This window comes from Leopardus geoffroyi, chromosome C1 (assembly GCF_018350155.1).
Source record: "Leopardus geoffroyi isolate Oge1 chromosome C1, O.geoffroyi_Oge1_pat1.0, whole genome shotgun sequence".
Taxonomy (NCBI): domain Eukaryota; kingdom Metazoa; phylum Chordata; class Mammalia; order Carnivora; family Felidae; genus Leopardus; species Leopardus geoffroyi.
In genome coordinates, this window is record NC_059328.1 from 170,152,240 (window position 1) to 170,171,076 (window position 18,837).

Sequence of the window (18,837 nt, forward strand, 5' to 3'; positions counted from 1 at the left end):
CAAGTTGGAACCCTTTTTTCTCATAGCAGAACTCTCCAAATGTTTTATTTGTAGTACTGGTCCATAACACATATTCACAGGATTAACTTCATGTGTGTATACATCATCACCGTTTGACCTACATCCCCATCTAATCTGTAGTTGTGTCTCTCCCATGCTCAACATACAGTAGGGGCTTTATTACTTTATTATATTTAACTCATTTTGCTTGATGATTACTGTCTCATCTGCCAGACTAGACCATGATATATTTTTTGTGTCTCCCAGAGTCCTGTATCAGGTTTGAGCATAGCAGAGAGAAAGGCTGTCTTTTTTGTAATATTCTGAACATTATTTGTAACTTGGTTCTGTTCTGGGAATGTTCCTGGGTGAGATTAAATTCTACATCTTTTTTATTCTAAATTCCATTAAAAACAGCCACAACAACAACAACAGCGACAGACTGAAAAGTTACATCTAACTCTATCAGCTATGTAAGGTCCTTTCAAGGAATGTGATAATGAAAAGGGCCTTGTGATCTTGTCCCTTTATTTTTCTTCAGTTTTTAACTTGGGAAAAGTCAATGACAGGGCAAGATTGAGTCTTGGTGACCCAGATGAAAAGACCCCAGTAGGATTTAGGGGCCAAGGTTTGTGCCTCAGATCAGCCAATGACTTCTGTGTGAATTTAAGCAAGTCACTTTGCCATCTGAAATTGTTCCTTCATCTTTAAACTAAAGGGATTAAACCTGGATTCATGCTCACAATTATTTGTGGGTCAGACTCCTCTGAGATTCTACTGAAAACCATGGGCCTTTTCCCCCCTAAAGCATAAATACGACTATAAATAGAATTCCAAGAGGGTCAGAGGCTCTGTAAAATCTGCCCACATATTCCCTAGAGGACTTTAGAATGATTTTTAAGGTCTAAAGTATGTGGCTAAAATAAATAAATAAATAAATAAATAAATAAATAAATAAATAAAAATCCATTTGCTACTGTCAATGTGAATTAGTTTTAAAATGTGGATTTGGGCCATTTATGTCATTAGAAGTCATAATTATTTTTTTGTAACTTAAAGTACTCACAGCAGAGCAAATTTTTCAGTAGAAGAGATCTCTTTTATGGACTACTAGTGTCTCAAGGCCAGCGAGGATGTCTGTCCCTCCTGCTCCACAATTCCGGCCTCCTTCTATGACTCTTCTCAGAGATAGACATTTAGGTTAGACTTGAACCCACAGAGTGATGAGAGCTCACTCACATGTTTACTGCTGGACATACATAAAGAGTTTAGGATTTTCTTCTTTGTACTAAACTATAATCTGCCCCTACCCCATAAGTGTCAGCTATTGATCCTATTTCTGCTCTCAGAAGCTACATAGATACATTTTAGTTCTTTTTCCAGTCTTTTAGGAATTCAAAGGCAGCCTCTTTTGTCCTCTCTTAATTTTCTGTGTGCCAGGCACTCCAGTTTCAGATACAATTGTTCTAGAAAAGTGATTTCATAAGACTACTTTTAATCTCAATTAATGGAACTCTTGAAACAGAGAGCTCACAATTAGGCAGCATATTCCAGAAAAGGTCTGACAACCCATGGTTGGGAAGTAGTTCATTAAACTACTGACTGCTGTTAGGAATGCTGTGCTGACACCACCAAGAGCCTGGTCCCTAAGCAGCTGATTCTACTGGGTCATGTTGGAATTGTGGTCACCTTAAACCCCTAACTATAATCAATTGAAGCTGCCCTCATTCTGTATTTTTTAGAAGCAATGTAATTTTATTTATTATTTTTGTTTTTGTTTATTGTTTTTTATTTTTTCTTCAATATATGTTTTTTAATTTAAGTTTATTTGTTTATTTTGAGAGAGACAAAGATAGCACAAATGGGGGAGGGACAAAGAGAGAGAGAAAGGGAGAGAGAGAATTCCAAGCAGGCTCCACCCTGCCTGTGTAGAGCCCAATGTGGGTTTCGAACCCATGAAGTTATGAGTCGTGACCTGAGCTGAAACCAAGAGTTGGACACTTAACCGACTGAGCCACCCAGGTGTCCCTCTTTGTTTTTTTTTATCTTATTTTTATTTTGAGAGAGAGAGAGAGAACAGGGAAGTGGGGGAGAGGGATAGAGAGAGAGAATCCCAAGCAGGCTCCGTGGTGTCAGCACAGAGCCCAGTGTGGGGCTTGAACTCATGAACTGTGAGATCATGACCTGAGCCAAAGTCAGAGGCTTAACTGACTGAGCCACACAGGTGCCCCAGAAGCAACCCCCAGAAGCAATGTAATCTTTCTAAAAGTGAAACTCCCTGTTGACCTGAATCTTCCTCCCATCAGCCTCTTCCCAGCTCTTAGAAAGCTTCTGGAGTATTAGTTTTGTCTTTCATTATGCCATCTTTTCCTCTAAGTGTTATGTCGTCTACAGACGTAAATAAGTCTGCCTTCCGTCACTCCAAATTAACTGGTAAACATATTGACCTGTGGCTTGCCAAATAGAAGCTTCCCTCTGTGGATTCATTATTCATAGTCCCTCACTCAGTCGCTTTACAATTTCATCCGACTCACATTTACTCACCTGATCTACAGACTGGAGAAGACCAGAGGGATTGTATCCTCTTTGGGGCAACATTTATTTCCTTTCCTTTCCTTCTGTTACTCACCCTCTGTTTTCTTCATTCCTTCATGCATTCATACTGCATATTTTGGTCTTACATGGAAAAAAGAACCTCAGTTGTGTTTTGGGGGGTCCCTTTGCCTTCTGCCTGTGCACAGGGCTGGCTGAGTCTGTGCGTGCTCCAGGAGACTCTTTGCCGCACCATGCCGAGTCTGCTGGTGCCGCCAAGGTGTTTAAATACGTGCTTATTAGCATTTGGCAGAGGAGGAGGCTCTGAGGACTTTTTAGCAAGTCCTCAGCCCAAGTTATTTTCTTCCACCTCTACAATGACCTTAATATTAAACGAAGGTTTAAAGAAAATGTAAGCACAAAGTATATGTGTGTTTGGGAATAGGAGGAGAGAGTGGGGAGAAAGAAATTATTAGATAGTCCTCTTGGAACTCACACTTTAATCTTAGTGTTACTGCATGGATAAGCAAACAATTGTTGCTGATAGGAGAAAAGATTCAAAGCACAAGTTAACCAACTATCGGTTATCCAAGGGAAAGATGACATGAATGTAAATTGCTTTGAGATCCAAGGAATGTGTCAGTTCTGTGGAGATGTTCGTATGTTATCAACTCCTGCCTCACCAAATCTTTCACCCAGAAATAGTTAATGTCACATCTGAAAAAAGGCTAAGAAAGACATCTTCCAAGGTTTGCCCAAGTGAGTGATTTTACTTTTAAAAAAGCTTCCCATTATAACTTTGTGACCATTAGTATAAAATAAATCAAATGTGGATCAGGATAAGCAAGTAGGTCTATACTCAAGTAAGGGAAATGATTGACTAATGGTTTAGTAAGTTGGACTTTTTTTACCATATTTTTTTAATGTTTGAGCCCCTCGTATAAACAAATCAATGTTTCCATTAAGCTATTAACCCTAATTTAAAGAAAGTAGTCTTGAACACAACTTTATTGCTCTGTAGTTACCTTGTGGATGAAAGGGATGAGCTCTGGAGGTAATAGAACCTTTCAAACTCAGAGAGGTACAGACATTTCAGCTCAGGGGATTGACAGGTGGCTGAAAGATTACTGTTCTTTAATATTTCAGAGGCAATCCCAATATTGTCTGAGCCAGGTTAATAGGTACTGTAAATCTACAATAAATCTTAGAGAATGATAGGAAAATCTAGGTCAGCAACCAAAAAGCTAAAGGTGAAAATGAATTAGGGTCTCCTGACAATGAAACTTTATGCCTCATTCACTTATTCATCTATTCAGTAAATCAGTATATACTGCAGGAATATGATGTGTCATAACTTATCTTAAAACTACACTATCCTTGGGGCACCTGGGTGGCTCAGTCGGTTGAGCATCTGACTCTTGATTTGGCTCAGGTCGTGACCTCATGGTTCATTAGTTCAAGCCCTGCACTGGGCTCTGCACTGACACTAGGGACCAGCCTGCTTGGGATTCTCTCTCTACCCGCCCTCTCTCTGCCCCTCCCCCGCTCATGCTTGCTTGCTCGCTCTTTTAATCAAAATAAATGAATAAACAGTAAAAAAAAAATATACTATGCTATCCTTACAACCTTGAACAAATCACATACTTTCTTCAAGTCTAAATTTTACCATCCAGGTATCGTCATGGAGTTGTGAGGTTTAGTGACTCAGGTATATAAGACTCTAGCAGAGTAACTGATTGGATGCTGATTGAATGAATGAACTCTCTTCCCTTCTCCTTAACATTTAGACCTCTTCCTCCCACCCTGCAATTTGTAGTAATATGAAATAAGTTCCATTTGTTAATAATAAGTGTCTCTCTTTCTTCAGTTTTGGGTCAACAGGAATTGTGAGTGATCTGTGTTTACAGATGAAATTAAAGTATTTAAATATTATTACAACTGATCAAATATTTTTGCAAGAAAATCCACCAAGCCCAAGGATGTCATTCTTTGCCAAACAGCACACTGGGGCTTGCTGACTACAGTGCATGTAAATCTACACTTTTTTTTGAGTTTCTTTGTTTCATAGGAAACAAGAGCAAGGACTTCCTTTCATTTACCAATTCTAACTGGAATATTTTTCAGTAATACTTAGAAAAATCTCATAAACCAATTTTCTAAAATATGCAAAATATATAAAATTTTTCATTTTAAGTATCAATGCATGAAGTGTCAGCTGTTATGTGTTAACAGAACAGATCCAAGTGAAATGAAAGGTAATTTTGTAGATTGACTATGGTTGTGGTAATTGCCTTCTGGTTAATACTCAAAATTTGGATTAATTTGAAATTATGAAAGAAAAACATGCCAAGACATATGCGAAGTTGTTTATTAATTAACTATATCAGTCATTTATTCCATCAGTATTAACGAGCACCAACTATTTGCCAGGCATTGTGCCTGGGACCCCAAACTGAAACTACATAATTCTGACATCAAGAAGTTTGCTCTAATGAGAAAGATATGTAAACAAATCACTTCTATAAGGTAATTGATACAAGAGAAAATGATCCAAGAGCAGTAGTGAAATATAAGGAAGATCTAGCCAAGTCCGCTTGGAAAATAAGAGGAGCCTTCACAGAAGAGGCAGGCTGAGGCGGAGGCATGAGTGGGAGATTATCAGGTGGGTGAGTGGGAAGAAGCTATTTGGCAGTGAGAACAGAGCGAGAAGAGCTGGGAGGCTTGAGGGAGCCTGGAGTGATCAGGGAATGTGGAAGAGGTTACTGTTGCTAACTCCTAACTCCTAAATTACTGTGAAAGGGGAAGCAGGAAGGGTTGGGAAGGAATGAGTCCACATAGGTAGGGAGAGGCTGGATCATATAAGCCTGTGTACCTTGAGAGGGGTGCCAGTGTTTTGCCTCTCTGTGGGCTGTGGGGGAAGTTACTGAAGAATTTTGTGTACAGATGTTTTGTAATAAAAGGAGTATATTCTGATTCCTAAAGGAGACTAACAATATCGTGATTCTTTTGTTGTTTACAAGGTACAGAAACGGCACACACATTCCTTTTGTTCCTAGGGGGTTTCTTCAATGCTTCTCATTGTACTAGATTTCAGGGATGCCAAAAGAAATATTTGAACTAAATGATATATGAAAATTACAATAAGAGTCTGTGAGTGGATTTTTAGTTAACAGGTTTTTAATAGGCTGTGATGCAATTCTTCATGGAGAAGATATAATTACAAAGGGAGCCTGTCTCGAATGGAAATTTGGCTGGGTGTGTTTTTATTTCTCAGTGAATTAAAAGGTTTACATAGGGTTAGATTATTGAAATTCTTGGAGAAAACACATATACACCAGAGAATACTTTCCACTCATTTTCTTCATCTCTTGCAGCAAAGCAGTGAACCTGTTAGAAATAAATTTCACTTAAATAGAGCATAATTTTTTATAATTTCAGGAGTTAAGCATCTGAAGGGCCAGAATGAATCAGCATTCCCTGAAGAAGAAGAAGGTGTAAACGAAAGAGAGGAGCAGTGGGACCATTAATTACGGGTCTGCAGCAAGAAGGCTTCTTGGGAATAACTGAACTATTAACTTTTCTGAATATCGTATGGAAGGCCACTCCTTGACTTCCAGAAGCATTCTCCACCTCTTCTCTCCACACTCATACAGTAGCAATATACCTCCTGGGAAGCTGTCCCTGATTGAACTTTAGAACTAAGTACAGATTGTTCGATATTACGTCCAATTAAAGAATAAACATTTATTTTATGGTGATTTTTCCTTTTAATGACATTTGCATACATGTAAGTGTTCTAACTTTAATACTGCCCAGCTTAATCCCTGATGTCCTACTGAAACGGTTTGCCTTCTAAGGTCAAATGTAAATAGCTTCACTTTAAAGAGTAAAAAATAAATGCTAAATACATTTAGACATGACTGTGTGTCTGGGTTTAACTTACAGAAGAATGTTTAACGAAACTTTTAAGATCTACATTTATCATATTTCTGTACACAGAGGGGTCCACAGTGTTTATTTCAAAATGAAGAAATGCCAGATTTCTTGATTCAAAAGATCTCAATATATGAGTCTTTAGATGCTAAACATCCTTTTTCCTCCAGCATGTTAATGGACAAAGGACAGCAGAATTTTCCTCATTTTTTGAGTGGTGAGAGATATATTTCCCATCATTTCCACTAGCTATTAAGAAAAAAAAATGCTAAATCTAAAATAAAATATGCCCAAATCTCCCCTGCCACTTTTTGTTACTTGAAATATGAGCTATTTCCTGTTGCATTTTAGGAAATCATTAGTATTTTATAAATCTTCAAATGAAGAAATCATCAAATAAGAAATTCCATTAATTCATACATATAGTCATTCATTAATTCAGTAACTACTTTCTATGAGTTTATCTCTAGCAAACCACTTTGCTGGAGGTTATAAAAATAAAGGAAAGATAATTTCTCATTCTCAGAACTGGCAGAGACGATAAAGCATCAGTATAAGGTAAGGTTTTCCCGGACGGTATATGTTTATTGAACAGGGCTTTTGGTTATTCAAAGTTCTGGCCTCCAGAACAGTATTAATTATTTACGGCATTTCAAGGCAAAGTATCTATGCCACCAAATTTAGTGAGGACGGTGGCATGCCACTTTGGTTCCCACACTGATGATATTGGTGAGGTTCAAATGTTTCATGGATGAAAAAAATGACAAGATTTCTCAGGCGTCAGTAAAGAGGAAATTAAGATGGGAAGAAAAAAAATCAAATGTAAAATCCCTGGTGGGATCTTATATCAAGATTCAAAGAAGTAGAAGTATTGTTTTTAATTTTGAATGTGAGTTTAATAATACAGAGATTAAGGGGCGCCTGGGTGGCTCAGTCGGTTGGGCGTCCGACTTCAGCTCAGGTCACGATCTCGCGGTCCGTGAGTTCGAGCCCCGCGTCAGGCTCTGGGTTGATGGCTCAGAGCCTGGAGCCTGTTTCCGATTCTGTGTCTCCCTCTCTCTCTGCCCCTCCCCCGTTCATGCTCTGTCTCTCTCTGTCCCAAAAATAAATAAACGTTAAAAATAATAATAATAATAATATAGAGATTAAGAGAAATATGTAGATCTATAAGACAATGCAGTAGATAATAACAATCATTTTTCTCAGTATCTTTCCTCAAGACCATAATGTCAAAACTCACTGATAAGTAGTATGAATGAGTACTCTGGTTCCAAGTGTCTGTCCTTCCTCCTTCCTCCTTTTCTTCTTTCCTGCCTTCCTCTCTTTCTCTCCTCCTCCCCACCTCCCACCCCCTGGCCTTTTTTTTGTTTGTTTGTTTCAGTTTTTGTAGTTGTTATTAAGCCAGTTTCAATCAAAACTTTTCAGAGTTTCTAGACCACCTGCTGTGACTATTTGTTGGATTTCCTAAATTTTCTACTTAAAACATGATTAAGGCACAGATTTGTTTTAAATGACTTTGAATTATTTGTGTTTGAAAAACATTCCGATACCCCTTGAGATTATTTGAGACACCCCAAGGTGCTTAAAAAATAAAATCTGCCCTCCCCTTTCCTTGAACACACTTTCGTATTTTTTTTTTTTTTTCAAAAGGATTCAGGCAAACAAAAGAAACCAAAGCTTTTGCTGATTTTGTAACATCATTTGGGTAAATAAGTAGCATGGCTTCTAGATTCTTCTGTTCTCTATTAAAAACACAAAAACACAAAAATTAAAAGCATAAGTTTTCCTTAGGAAATGTTGGTTTCTTCCATTCTGTTCTCTACTCTCAAAACAGAGATTATAATTAAATAAATTTTCCTTGGGAAATAATGTTGGCTTTCTCAGAAATTTGAAGGAAACCAGCTGAGATAATGGCAATGGCTTTTCAGTTTCCTTTTCACACAATTACAGTTTACAACAATTTTTTTTCAAGAAGACGGCTTGGCTTCAGTTTGGCCGAGTGGGCAAAGAAACTTTCTGAGCAAAACAAAACAAAACAAAACAAAACAAAAACTTTATCTTTCCTAGACCACATTTATAATATGACATAATGGTTAGTAAATGGGCTTTTTGAGTCACTCTGGCTTGAGTTCAAATTCAACTTCTATCATATTTTAGACTCAGTTACTCCATTTGTAAAATGGTTACCATCATACCTACCCCTATGGGTTATTGTGGAAATCAAATGAGATAAAGTGTATTAAAATGCGTAGTCCACCTTGGTGAGTATTTAATCATTGGTGCCTATTATTATTATCAGGGTGGGAAAGGACCTGATACTGTCTCTCCAAGCCTTACCCAGCACATGACCCTCTTCAACATCACAGACCAGCGATTGATCCCCTCACTTCTTGAACAGCTCCAGCTGAATCCCAAACCCACCCAAAGAGCTCTGTTCTTCTCTGTGTGAAACTCTTTCTCTTGTACTTCACCTCCTTGATCACAGCCTTTCAACACTCTGATGTCATCTCCTAAGTGGCCTGGTCTCTGTGATGAAACACCACCAGTTCCTCCCTACCTTTCTCATCATCCTGGCCCCTTGCTGTTGGATCCTCTTTAATTGTGTATACTGAATAAGAAAGGTTATGTCAGATGGATATGTGGCTTTTAAAAAATCTCCCTAAACATGAGAAACTGAAGCATAGAGTGTGGCAGGGTGGAGCAGAATTCTAGACCAGAGTTCTTTCTAGTAGACAATAATAGTGTATGCCCTTTTTCTTCCCAGAGCTGTCCAGGGTAAAGGTCTTTTTAAAAAACTAAATGCTCAGACTGTTCTGTTCTTAGAAAGTTTTCAACATTCATTTTAAATTTTAATTCAATTATGACAGTGTTTTCTACATTGTAGAAACGTTTTAGGTTGGTAAGGGATGAGTTATTTTTATCTTTATATTTATAAATACTGTCATAATACATAGTAGAAAAGATACATAATCGGCACTCCAAGCCTATGATTTTGTAGCTATTGTTGCTTAAGATGAGGCAAGCTTAATGTGTAAGTATATTTTTAGATCAATTTAAAGAAAAATATTAACTATAGTAGAGTTGGTACCTTAATATCACAAAAGTGATATATGATTGAATGATGTTTGGAAACACTGGTTTTGGGTATTGTTACAGCAAATAACTTAAGTATTGCAGAGTTCATTTAGTTGCAATATGGATTAATGAATTTATAAATAAACTACTTCTATTGCATTCATTTAAAATGTCTCTTTCTTCACCCACATCTAAAAGCAGTATACAAAATGAATAATAGAAAATTATGCCTAATTACATTAATGTGTTTATGCTCATATGTAATTTTCAATATTTGCTTTCTCTGAATATGGAGGACAGAAGAAGTGCCCTTACTTTTCTAAGTCCCTGATCCTAAATATCAGTCTTCGAAGCTCCAGCAGGTGTACTCATTTTTAAAAATGTCTATGTTGCTGCAATGTGAAATCTGTTTAAAGAGATAAAATTATTAGATTTCAAACATCATAACATTCTGGAAAACTAAATATCAGAGGAAGAAGAGTTTCAGGACAATGATAGAGGGCATCTTTGGTTTTAAATGACATTGTAAGTAGTTAAGGTACTAAAGTTTGCAAGCATCCCACATAATTCACACAGCAATGGGAGTAAAGGTTTCTAGCTTGCAATGTTGTGTGAATTAAATGAAATAATCTACACGAATGCATAGGTGCTTGATTGCATTTTGTAAAGAGGCTACCATCTGACTGTAGCACTTCCCTCGACATTTATACTGTGAGCCCTCTTCATTCTGTGGGCACATGTTGGTGCAGCCAATTTCCTCACTGCATTTCATACTCAATTTATGCAGATAAAGAGATTTGGTGTGGAAGGGAGCCGACCGTAAGTATAGAGAGAGAAGTAGGCAAAGGAAGGAACTCAAAGAAGCCTGGAAACTCAAGGGAGAAAAACTAGAGAAAGTCAGTTAAAATGGTATTGGATTCATCTTCATTTTTTGTTTCTTGCTCTAAAATACAGCTTAGCATTTTCCCCTTTTCTCTTACTTTTAGTAACAGTGAGGCTAATTTGAAGAAATGAGCACAGTGAACCCCAGAATAGAATCCTAGAAGTAGCAGAATATTAAAGTATGTTTGGCAAATGATTCTTTGTTACTACTCAGAACAAGCATTTGGCAGCAAATAACAGAAAACCCAGGAAACAATAGCATAGAGGCTTTTGTATGTCATGCAATAAAATGTCCAGGGCCGGAATTGTGGCTCAAGACCCCAGTGGGTATCCAGACACTTTTCATTTTCCTTAATATGCTCAATGTTGTAAATTCATGGTCCCAAGAGAGCTACTGCTACAGGCATCCAGTCTGTTCTGAGCAAAAAGAAGACTGGGAAGATAAAGGGAAAGAATCTAGCAGAGAAGCAGAGCTATCCCAGAGCCCCCCAGCTAATGTCTTATGGATCAGAGCTGTGTCACGAGACCACTCCTTGATGCAAAGGAGTTGGAGAAAGTAAATATTTTAAACCAGGAACCTTGCCACCTTCCAACTCAATCAAAGTCCTCTTTGTAAGTTATAAAGTGACCATGGATATCAGTTGAGCAACCAGCGCTATTTCCCAAACAGAATTCGGGGAATTTAGTCTTCCCCGGAGTATCTAAAGAAAGTACAAACTATTCAATATATGTCAAGCAGTTGAAAACTTTAATACTCACTAGATATCTTTGTTACTTCAAATGCATAAATTAGGTTAGTGTCTATGATAGACCTGTAGCTAGATATATGAGTTCAGATATCCTTAATTATTCTATAGTATTTTTCATAGGATAATTTGGTACCATTTATAAAAGTACACTCTAGAAACAAGAGACCAATGTCCTAGTCTATCAGTCAATAAATATGAATGCCTATGACAGGCTAGACATGGTTTAAGTGCTGAGGATACAGCTATTAATAAGATAGCTAAGGTCCTTAAATTCATGGATGTATACTCTAGTGTTTGAAGACTGTCAGTGAGTCTTCAAATAAATTAATAAACAAGTTATTAATAATAATAAATAAATAAATTAGATCATTTCAGATAGTGATAAGTTCCTGGAAGGAAATAGAATCAGCGATGTGATACAGGGTGGCATCTCCTCTTTTATCGTAGCTGCATGACATTGGGGAAGCCCTTTTATCACTCTGGGAGCCAGTTTTCTGAACAGCAAAATGTAGAGAATGATCTGAGGAGGGGATCAGATGATCCTCGGAGGCTCCTTCCAACTCTAAGATCTGTTTCTCCTCTCTGATTCTCTTTCAGGAACTACCGACAAGCAGCAAAGGAGAAAAGAAGAGACAGGAATAGACAGAAAGCAGCCGCATTAAAAGCGAACGGGATCAGAAGAGAAAAAGGGTATCTTTGTATGCTTAGCTTATATGATAGTCAATAGACAATAGAACAAAAGTGTTTTAGTTAGAAATCTACACATATGTGTATGTATGAATGTAACAGCATTAGCATTGTAACCATTTATGTTTGTCTTTTAAAACTTCTCCTTAGAAAATGATCTAAAAAATGGTGATTGTTTTTTTGTTTGTTTGTTCTTGTGGTGGTTTTGTGTGTTTTTTGTTGTTGTTAAGATTTTAAAGTCCTTCCAAGAAAAATTTCCTCCCACAAATCACTAATTGGATAATTTATTCTCTCATAGCACACATGCTTTGTTGCTATTAAGTGATACATACCAGATTTTTCCCTTTACAAAGATTGATGTGATGGGGTATAAAAGCCTCTGGAACATCTCCACAGTGTTCTGGAGGACTTTGTTATTTTCTTTTTCTCCACCAGGTGCAAAATGGGTTGATAATAACCAGCAGCTGACTTGTGAGTGCTGTGCTCCTGTGTGAGCTTGGAAAAACACCAACACAAAACAAACACCACCACTACCACCATCGCCCTCCTGGATTGCTTTCTGAAGCGCTTTAGATATTTTATACACAAATATTGACGTTTTCAGACACTGTTCCTTCGTTTTATATATTTTTTTAAAATGTATATATGCTATGCTCTTTGCCAAGTTCTTCCTTTTTGTTGTAATTTATTTCTCTACTACTAAAAGGGAGATCTTGAATTTGGGTAAATTTTAAGCAATTTATTTTTGGTTTTTCTAATTCTGGAATCTGAGCCGTCTTTTACAATAGGGAGAGGCTTTGACATATATTTCCTTTGTTTCTTTTCAAGTTCCATCATATGTATTTATTCTTTTCTTTCTTTTTCAAATCCATTGGGCTTGATGGAATTTAGTTCCACAAATATGTCTTGATAAGCTGCTACATACCAACCAGGTATTTACGCATCTGAGTTATAAAAATGCAAAGGCTTTTATTGTTGCTGCCGCCCTGCCACTTAATATTGGTTCAGTTCTTTACAACTAATAAAGTGGCCTCACCTTTGTTTCTCAGTTTACAATCACATTAAATATGTATGACAAGTAGGATTCATTTTATAGATCAGGAAACTGGAGTCTGAAGAAAATAAATGGCCCTAAATGAACTAATAATCCAACAAAACCCTTCTACTAGCTGATGATCTTTTTGAGAAGTTGTGACAGTTTTTCAGATGGAAAAGCCCATCTTCCTTAGAAACCAGAGGCTTTTACAGTTTAAAAAAAATTTTTTTTAATGTTTATTTATTATTAAGAGACAGAGAGAGACAGAGCATGAGCAGGGGAGGGGCAGCGAGAGAGGGAGTCACAGAATCTGAAATAGGCTCCAGGCTCTGAGCTGTCAGCACAGAGCCTGATGCAGCCTGATGCACATAAACCACGAGATCATGACCTGAGCTGAAGTAGGACGCTTAACCAACTGAGCCACCCAGGCACCCTGGCTTTTACGGTTTTTTATAGTGTCTTGTAGATTGCTTTGGAACTAAACTTTCTACATGTCAGACCTAAAGCATAAGGGGAAAAGTTTGTCAATGATGCTGGAATGGAAAGAAACACCTCAGTTCTACCTTAATTCTTTGATATTGTCCTCAAACTAAAATGACCTTTAACCAATAAAAGACGCACATTTGAAATTCTTTTTAAACTATGTGACTCACTTAAAAATATTTTTTATGTTTAAATCTGTACTTGAAAAAAGCAATCTTTAATATCTGAAAAGTAGGAGAGAACTGCTGAGTTTATGACAGTGTTGGGTATAAACTTTTTTTAAAGAACAAGGCATCAATCTTTTTCAGTTGTTTCTTTTCTTTGATTTCTAATAAATTGAAAAGTCATTTCACAAATTACTATTTTTGTCATGACCTTTCCCTTTCTCTGTGCCCCACTGTCCCCAGGATTTAAAGAATTCTAATTTTTACTTACCGTTCCCAAATTTGTTCTGCCCCCACAGTAAAAATAATATAAACAAGCATAATTACCATAGAACTTAAATGCATAATTGTGGAATAAACTATAGATATAATGGCATTAAAAAAACCATATCCTACTTAATGAGGAACCAAAGAGAACCTTCTAACTGCTGCTCTCCTCAGGCTAACTGAGGAATCAATTTTATTGGTATTTCAAAATACCTTTTTTTGCTCAAGAGTAGTGATGGGGTTCAGGTCCCACTGCTGTAAAGTATGGCACCTTGGCATATTGAGTATTGTAAGGTGAAGGAGCTTGAGAAAAATGGCAGACGCAGGAAGGTCACCTTCCCTCTGTCCTTCTCCCTGAAACAGGCTATAAAACCCTCATGTGAGAGGTGCCTTATACCCAGAAGAAAGGAGCGCCCTTGTCTCTGAAGTCAAAGGGATTCAAAGAAGAATCTGAACCTTGCTAAGTTTCCCCCAGTTTACTACCCTTACTCACTCTCCTTAACTTACCATATTCTTCTGGCACACCCTTCTTCCTCAGTCCTAGCACAACAATATTCAGGTCTGTTTCATTGGCTCTTCATTTCCTTATGAAGGCTCCCATGTCATGTAAAACTTGTATTAAATAATCTGTATGTGTTTTTCCTATTAGTCTGTCTTTGTTAGTTTAACTTTCAGACCTAGCCAGAAACCTTGTTCTACCCACAGGAGCAAAGATATAACATGGCTTTATATGAATCAAGGCCACAGAACAATAAGAACCTAAAAAAAAAAAAAAAAAAAAAAAAAAAAAAAAAGCTCATAGATGGTTGGCCATCTCTTTAATAATTACAGGAGAATCTCTTTCTTCTTTATTTTTTAAAGAGACTGGCATTTGTCAAGGCATTGCAATAGATGGGCAAGTTTTCCCATTACATTTCCCCCGAAGCATAAATTCCGTGGATGTGTTTCTCTAATCATACTAATGACATTACCAGATGTTCTCATCTTTCCTCTGTTGCCTTAATGGGACATAGATTTCCTATTTTGAAATTGTCACTTATTTGTTATATTTGCGAGTGTTTAAAGTCTTTATTCGCTTTTGAGAACACTTAGTAGTCTAAAAATTAAAACTTGATCTGAAGACCAGTGATGCCTAAGATGGGAATTATACTATTAATTATACTTACTAACTATACTGTACTAGTACAATTATCCTGGACTCTCATAAGATAGCCAAGCTTGAGCTACCTATTTTCATGGTCAGTATAAACAGACTTTTCATGGGAAGCAGTTCAGTGGAACAAATATTAATTGGAACCAATTGATATCTAAAGGAGATTTTTAAGAACAATAATTCTTACCGTATGGGCAGAGAAGTATTAAAAATTAGACATTGTCACCATAAGCTCCCAAAAGCTATTTTGGGGAAAATGTAATTGCCAAAATCAATAAATTTTTACTTAAGTCATAAGTAAATCTGCATGCTTGTTTTCCTATTAATTTATTAATTTTTACAAACCTGTTCCTTTCATTGTGTAATGTGGAGTTAAAATATTTTCCATTGAGAAATATATATACAAATGTGTGTGAAGAATTTACACATATGAGTGTATACATGTACATATGCACATGTATATATAAAAAAGATGTATGCAAATGCATATATATATATATAATTGCACTGATATAAAAAAGGAAACTTTTTTATTATAAATTTTTATTTTTAATTTTGAGACAGAGAAAGAGAGAGAGAAGGACAGAGAGAGAGAGAGGGAGAGAGAGAATCCCAAGCATGCTCTGTGTTGTTAGTGCAGAGCCCCGTGTGGGGCTCAAACCCACAGACCATGAGATCATGACCTGAACCAAAATCAAGAGTCAAACATTCAGTGACTGAGCCACCCAGGCATCCCAAAAGGAAACTGTTTGAAAGAGAAAATAAGTGTAACCCATTTGCTATTAAAGAACAGAGAATTAAAACCCTATTAAAGAAATACTTCCCTAAATTCTCACTTCCATATTATCTTTTGTTAAGGAAAGGCTAAGTGAGAATGGAGGGAGATGTCCAGAATAAACTAGATGGGAGGAAGAAAGCGAGGACATCCTGACAGAAGGCGAAGAGCTGGCGGTAGCCAGGCGGGAGGTGGGAAGAGAAAGGCAGCCAGGGGCTGAGCTAGAGGCAGGGCCAGCTCCTTCTTCCTCAGGGTCCCTGGCCACACAACTTGCTTTTAGTAGGTTCCTGCCCAGGCTGCCAAGTCATCTCCATCTGAATGTGTCTTTGGCACCAGGGCTATTTCTAGCAGCCCTGTTCTCTGTGGTGGGTTTAAAGATTATGGTTTCAATGTTGACCCACTTGGCTTCTAGATTGCATCTGATTTACCACATTTAGTGGACGTGTCTGTTTATGGGCAATTTCCTCATTATGAAAGGTCCTCTCCTTTTTTTGTTTCCTCCAAAGAAAGACCTTTTTGTTTTGCTAATGAAGGTTCTCTGAGATCTGTGGAGAGTGCAGGGGTGTGTGTACCCGTAGTTCTTTTTTAAGAAACTGCTATTGTTGCTCCTAAGTGCACCTGGATGTCTAATAATGTGTTTTATTTAACAAGCCATTTAGGAAGTCTAAAGGTTATTGTTATTTTAATCTTTATGCTGATATTTTTCTTAATATTTGCATTAAAAAATTTCCCCTAGAATTAAACGTCTACATGACCTATATCAACATACACATCAATATAAACATCTGTCCATAGATGTATACACTAATATTTCAATCTATATCTCCATCTATCTCTGTCTATAGCACAGATATTTTGCCTTGCCTATCCTCCATAAGGACATTAAACACTGTGGTTAGTGATAATGCATCCTCTACTATAGAATGGCCAGCCTACTCTTTACATGGAGAAATGTCCCCATCATGTGGACTCTTAGGATATTGCTACTGAAGTTAAAACCATGCTGTTTTCTTGCAACTATAATCATGAATTAATTTTTTTTTAAAAAGGAGGACGATTCCTTTAAAGGAGAATCTTGGTAGATTCTTATTTTTATAGCTCATACTATTTCAGTATAGGAAAAATCTGTGTCAATATTCCCAGCATCTTACATGGGCCATTTCATTTCATCATTCCCATGATGGTATAAGATAGGTACTCTTACATCTCCATTTCATAGATAAGAAAATTGAGGCTTGTCTAAGATCACAGAGACCATGGCAAAGTCTGAAATTGAATTGAGGGTCAAATTCAGTCCTTGGATGAGATATTTCTTGCCTCAGATCCTTCACATAAAATCCAACAAGAAGTAATGGTAAATGGATTAATATAAAAATAATAACATTAATTTATGTTAATTGAGGGCCAACAGGATGTCAGGTACTGTCCAGATCCTTTAAATATTATTCTTCATTATCTTGCCATTTGACTTTGCCAAAGTCTTCATGGTGAGAGGTTAGGAAATGTTAAGGTCAACAGCTACCAGCCGCCAAAGACATACTGTGAATTGAGGTCATTCCTGCTTCAAACTTGCATGGTTGCCACTGTTAATCATCAAGGCTATTTGAAATCACCTAGGAAATGTGAGCTTTGGTAAGATTTTGTAAGATTAGCAAATCTGGTAAGATTAGCTACAATTAATATACCTCTGCACCAGCAGACCCATCTCCCCAAGGGTAATAGGAGGCAGATGGGGAGATCCTAATGTTTCTGTCATATAATTCAGGTTTGCTTTTAGTAGCTATTAAGTATTAATTAAGAATTAATGCACTCCCCTTGTGCCTGCTCTGAGAAAAAACACAAATGGCTTTTTAGAATTATGTCTATCTAAAGTGCTTGACGAGTGAGTCTCATTTTGATTGAATTAACTAGAGATGTTATCTGAAAAGGATTAATTCGATCACATATCAAACACATAAGACGAACAAATACAAACTTTTCCTTCCTGCCTTCATTCATTATATTTACTTATTCCTTAAATAGTTACCGGACACCTACCGCGTGTTAGGTTCAGGGCATCCTGACCTTAAAATCTGACAGCAGCTGTATGACTAGAGGAGCTCCGGGATTCAGGCAGGGAGGGGTGGAAGTTCCGAGTTCACCTGGAGGAGGGTCTAAGGCTCCTGACCAGGGAAATGAGAAAAGGCTCTCTGGGAGAGCTGGCAAATGTGCAGACCCGTGGAGGAAGCGAGCACGGCGACGGGGAAAGATGGCGAAGATCCTTGCAGAGGAGGCATCCCATGCAAAGGCAGACCAGAAATCCAGGAACAGAGCGAATGGTGAAGTGAACCAGACAGCCCGGGGTTCGACTGGGTGGGGCTCTGAGTGTTAGGGTAAGGAGTTTAAGGTTTACCTGTAAACCAGTGTTTCTCAGAGTGAGCTCTCCGTCCTGCAGCACTGGCATCACCCGGGGCCCCCAGGTCACACCTACCGACTCCGCATCCCTGGGGCGTGGCCTTGGCAACCAGTAGTTCAGTAGCCCCACCGGGTGACGCTGCCACAGCGGGTGGAGAACCGGTGCGGTGCAAGCCCTCCCAGACTCCCGTGTGTGCCGTGAAGGGGCAACGCTGATCTCCCCAGACCTCCTCGGGGTCAGGCAAACCCCACCCCCACCCCCCCGGGGAAGCTGCAGTCCCTGGGAGTGACTGCTGCCGGCACAAGCATCCTTATTCTTCTACTCTAGGGTCCTGAGCAACTTGGATCTGGGGGGGTGGGGGTGGGGGGGAAGCCCTGTGGAAAGCCGGGACAGGCCTGTGGGCCAAAAAGGCCTCGTGGCCTGTTTTTGTCTGACGCCCCACCCCACAAGCTGAGAATCACTTTTACATTTTTAAACGGTTACAAAAGAAAGGAAGGAAAAGGAGGAAGAAGAAAAAATGTTGAGGAAAGAAGAGAAGGAGGAGAAACACTGTAATGGAATGTGGCCTCTAAAGCTGAAGTATTCCCTGTCTCATCCTCTGCAGAAAAAGTTTGCTGACGACTGGTGTAGACGAGGAGAAACTGTTTTTGCAGAGAAGAAGCAATAGGTCCAAACAATGAACTAAGGAACAGAAAAGAAAGAGAGA

General features: G+C 38.0%; 1 protein-coding gene across 3 annotated transcripts in view; it reads left to right on the forward strand.

Moving 5' to 3' along the window:
* Window positions 1-12,015, forward strand: part of PPP1R1C (protein phosphatase 1 regulatory inhibitor subunit 1C) — a 124,917-nt gene extending 112,902 nt beyond the window's left edge. Inside the window, exon 6 of one of the 3 annotated variants that reach the window (XM_045480414.1) lies at window positions 11,769-12,015. In XM_045480414.1, the coding sequence (XP_045336370.1) occupies window positions 11,769-11,833 (65 nt within the window). In that variant the 3' untranslated portion in view covers window positions 11,834-12,015. Of the gene's footprint in view, window positions 1-5,970; window positions 6,453-11,768 lie in introns of those variants that run through there. The other 2 variants (XM_045480415.1, XM_045480413.1) reach the window with 2 other exon arrangements.
* The last annotated feature ends 6,822 nt before the right edge of the window (window positions 12,016-18,837 follow it).